Below are 4,457 nucleotides of genomic sequence, written 5' to 3'. Positions count from 1 at the left end.
GGAGAAAGCAGTTGCTGTTCAGCCCAACTGCAGTTCAGCTGCTGGAGCAGCTGGGTTTTCCTAAGATTACCTCTCCTCTTCCATCTCTCAAAATGTCTGACGGGACTAAAACACTTGTCAGTGCTGAATATTTTCAGTCTGCTTAATGTGCAAGTAGTTTCAGTGGCATCCCAAGCTTTTACTATTGCTTTACTATGTTAATGTGGAGGAAACATTCTACTGCACAAACAGTCGACTCAGCCCTTGAGTTGTTTCCAAGTGCAAGTGAGGGCACTTGGAAAAATGCTGTACTGGTTGTTTAATTATTTTTTTAAATAAATGATATCAATTAATAAGAATTCAACTTACTTTGTATTTTATTATTATTATTTATTACATAATTGCTTTAACTGCACAACAAATACTTTTGAGTTCTCTCTATTCTAGCCATGGTTGTGCTTTTTCTTTAGAGGTGCAGAACTTCATAATGCAGTAAAAAAGGAGCCCACAGTGAGTAAAATGTGACAGAGGCAGAAAAACAAATGGAAGTTGCTTTAGGTTCAGAGGGTTAAACAGTAAGAAAAAGCCTACGTTGTTGTTCTCTTGCTCCTCTACAGCCTCTGTTTATTGTTGTGTTGACTTGATGGCTGTGGAGTTAATCGTTCATATTTCTGTCCTCCTCAGGTTGAGCAGACCAGCCGACCAGTCATGGTTTTGTTCCTGATCAAATACCTGATGATGCTGGTGGTGGGGATTCCCTCTGTTTTCTGGGTGGGCAGTAAGAAGACCTGCTTTGAGTGGGCCAGCTTCCTGCATGGACGCAGACGCAAAGAGTAAGAAGAGACACTTGATTCGTATTTGTTTTGAGAACTTAAAGCTTTATGCACAGATTTTTCTTTGTTCAGACATTGAACTAAACCAAGTTGTTTACAACATGTGCTGCTTATCAAGTTATATTTTTGATTTTTATTTTTTTTTGAGAGAGAATTTTAGAATTTCATTTTATAAAACATGCAGCAGAACATCTATTCATGACTGTGTTTGTCTCTATGGTGACATGTGGATATCCTCTGCATCTGTGACCTCTCACCCTCAATAACAGCACATTAACCTTCTCTCCCTGATCTTCTTCTGTTGCACTGGTCTTGCCTCTCTCACCTCCCCATCTTTATCTCCGCACTCCTCCTTGCATCCTCCTTCCACATCCCCGCCCTCCCTTTTAACTCTTGAATCTCCTCTGTCTGGATCCTGTTACCCTTTTACCTGCAACTTCCCCTCGTCTCTTCTCCTTAATCCTCCCACCCCTGCCCTCCCTCACCCATTTCTCACTGTAGCAGTGGAGTGAATGAGTCTCGCCAGGTGCTGCAAGAGCAACCAGACTTTGCCCAGTCTCTGCTGCGTGAACCCAACACCCCCATCATTAGAAAGTCCAGAGGGACATCCACTCAGGTAGGACTGCAAACATGTCAGTAATATGCATATGAACCACAAAGTCATTTTAATGAGGATGGTTCTTGTAGCACTAATAGCAGGTAATACAGAAACGCTTTTGCCTGCTTTGACCACGTAAAGTATGTGCATCATTCGAGAAGCTGACGTGCTGCAGAACTTATCTTTTTGCTGGATGAACCTGCAGCACATGTACAGTGACGGGCTGCAGCTGAACAAAACACAGCCTTTTGGATGCATTAGTTTGTGTAATATGAGTAAGTTAACATCTACAGACTACAGTGGAATCTGTAAGGGACAACGTTACTAAGCAACCATCAGCTAATATTAGCAAATAAATGTCAACAGGCTGATTTAGATGTCATTCCTAGTATACTCCGTATTAGAGCTTTTAATATGTCTAACAATTCATAAACCTGAAGGCTTAAAATGTGCACTGTTTTTGCTGAATATCTACAAATTGTGTTAATGGATAAAGTAGACCACCTGTGTACTCCAGACTTCTGATTCGGGCACAACATAACTGAAGTTTTTCCGCCCTGAAGATAACAGAAGATATGTTTCTGATTGAAGATATCAAACATGTTTTTGAATTTATTTTGGAGAAATGTTATATGTGACCCATCTGCATGAAATCAGTCACATTGCGCCTTGAGCTAAACAAAAGCAGCATGTTGCTACCACATGACACAAATCACGGGACAGGATTGGCTGGCAATGACACATAGCTCGCAGCACACAAGGGATTTCTGTGGTTTCTTTCTGGTGTTGCTGCTCATGTACACTGACAGTATTTGACAGCAATATGGAGCGTAATATTATTACACTCTGTATTGTTATATGTTACCTACATGTAGAAAACAACTAAATGAACTGATCTAAGTAATAAACCCAAAATCAATATTTTATCATGTGTTAATGTAATTCAGGTTCTATCTCAGATATAGCTCAAGGTGCAATGTGACTGATTTCATGCACATGGGGTCACATATTTTTCTATGATTTAGGCAAACACATATAAAGAATCTAAACATCAGACACATCAGCCTCTGTGTCTGATATTCCAGCAAATGTTTTTCTGCAGTCAGTGTCACCGGTTACATCGTTACATCTGTCTGACCTCTCATCCGTCTTTAGGGCACCTCCACCCACGCCTCCTCCACCCACTTGGCCGTTCTAGACGACCCTGAGGAGCCAGTCAGAACCCACCACGGACACCCCGCCTCCACCAGGAGCAAGGCCAGCAGCGCCCACAGCAAGGCCAGCTACCACGGCAGCCTGCGCCGCTCTCGAGACGACAGGTACAGCAGCACAGCCCAGACCCTCCGTCTGTCTCCCTCCCCTTTGCTTCTCCTCTCCTTCTCATTTCTGTCTCCTCCTCCCTCAGGAGCGACACCATGGTTTACCGAGGTACAGAGGAGCGCAGTTTCCATGGCAGCATGCCACGACTGGACCACCCGCTCTCCACACACAGCAGCCTCCATCAGCTCGACGGCCACTCAAGGCACAGCAGCCAGCGAGACGTGTCTGAAGCCCCGCCTACCCTCATCACCCACGGAACCACAGCGAGCGACGGCCGAGTCGCCGAGAACGACGGCACCAGCGCCTGAGAGGTGTCACGAACTCCACAGGAAAATTATTGTAAGGACGCTGCCGCTGCCTTTTAAGGGAAGGTTTGTCCTCAGCAGATACACAGCGTTCTGTTCAGTGTGCGTTTGCTTTTCTGAATGAGGAGAAGGTACCAGAGAGTGCTGTGGTGGAGCTTTTTGGTGTTCGTTCCTTACTGGTCGTCTGTGAGCAGACGTGCTGACACAGTTCAGTCAGTCAACACAACTGATCTCTTGCAGATTCAGTTGAGTTTCACTGTAAGCTGGACAAGTTTGTTTACTTCTTTATTACAGTTTAAATGGAGGGTTTAGTCCTGATTGCTTGACAAGCATGAATAAATCCACCTCGTCAGACTTTTGGTCACTTCAAGACATTATTCAGGGAAAGATTTGGTAAACTAGAACTGGACACGAAACAGAAACGGACAAAATGCAGAAAGACAGGTTTGTGTATTTTAGATTGAAACTGTTTCCTGCGATCTGGTCTTGAGTGTGGCATCACCCGTATGATGGTGGCATTTTTTCAAATTTCACAGGACCTACGTGGATATTGTTGAATATGTGAACACTGCCGAGTATTGTTTTTGTAACAATCTTAAAAAGCTTGTCCCCTATCTTGGTAACGTCTCACATGAAACTTGACATGTTTCAGTCTCGACTGTAGACTTGTTTATTTCCGACCTTTGTTCGTTTTGGACTGCAGCTCTTAATGATGTTTGTCTTTACGTGGCTTCGGAGACAAACACGGGCCTGAAAGTGTGAAATCGTGGACCTCTCTGTGGTTTAGTGAAATATTTTTATACTGTGAAAATTGTCTGTCTGCTGCTGAAAGCTTCACTGTGTGTGTGTGTGTGTGTGTGAGAGAGTGTGTGAGAGAACGTGGCAAATGGAGACATCAGTGGTGATAATGTGTTTTAAACTTTAATTCCTCCCTTGAGCTGAAGGAGGAAGCTGAAAGATGAAAACTTGTGCAACCCAGAATGTAAAAGGGTTGTCTGAGAATCACAGAGAGAGAAATATAACACGGACATGTGAAATGCTCTGGAATAATTTCTGTGCACTTGCTTGCATGCATAGACGTTTATTCCGGCTCAACTGAAACTAATTTTCGCACTGACCCTCCTGCACAGAGGCTTCGGCTCGGCAAAGAAAGACAAGGCAGCTTTAGAAACAAACACAAGAACAGTTTACTCAATCACTGCATGTTCAATATTTTGTAATAAATAAACATACTAGTCAGGTTAAAGTCTAAAATTTGCCTCACAGCTTTAAAATCTGTCTAACATATGACACACATTTAGAATACGACAAACTGACAACCAGAGTATTGTAACAAATTCAGGTATTCATCACTGCGTTCAGACCTCATGGCTGCATCGTGGTTTCAAAATGGAAACGGCGCTTCTGCTCTGACACGTTTCT

The 4,457-nt window shown here is 43.3% G+C and overlaps 1 protein-coding gene across 1 annotated transcript in view; it reads left to right on the top strand.

The window, feature by feature from the left end:
* LOC103371416 (frizzled-3-like) overlaps nt 1–3,038 on the top strand; it is a 30,193-nt gene extending 27,155 nt beyond the window's left edge. Inside the window, exons 7-10 of the mRNA XM_008300740.1 lie at nt 664–812; nt 1,317–1,428; nt 2,566–2,729; nt 2,816–3,038. Coding sequence (XP_008298962.1) covers nt 664–812; nt 1,317–1,428; nt 2,566–2,729; nt 2,816–3,038 — 648 coding nt within the window. The remainder of the gene's footprint in view (nt 1–663; nt 813–1,316; nt 1,429–2,565; nt 2,730–2,815) is intronic.
* The last annotated feature ends 1,419 nt before the right edge of the window (nt 3,039–4,457 follow it).

The sequence above is a fragment of the Stegastes partitus genome, unplaced genomic scaffold (assembly GCF_000690725.1).
Source record: "Stegastes partitus isolate 25-593 unplaced genomic scaffold, Stegastes_partitus-1.0.2 Scaffold1582, whole genome shotgun sequence".
Classification (NCBI taxonomy): domain Eukaryota; kingdom Metazoa; phylum Chordata; class Actinopteri; family Pomacentridae; genus Stegastes; species Stegastes partitus.
Note: the sequence above shows the minus strand (reverse complement) of the source record. Positions and strands in the feature narration are given on the sequence as shown.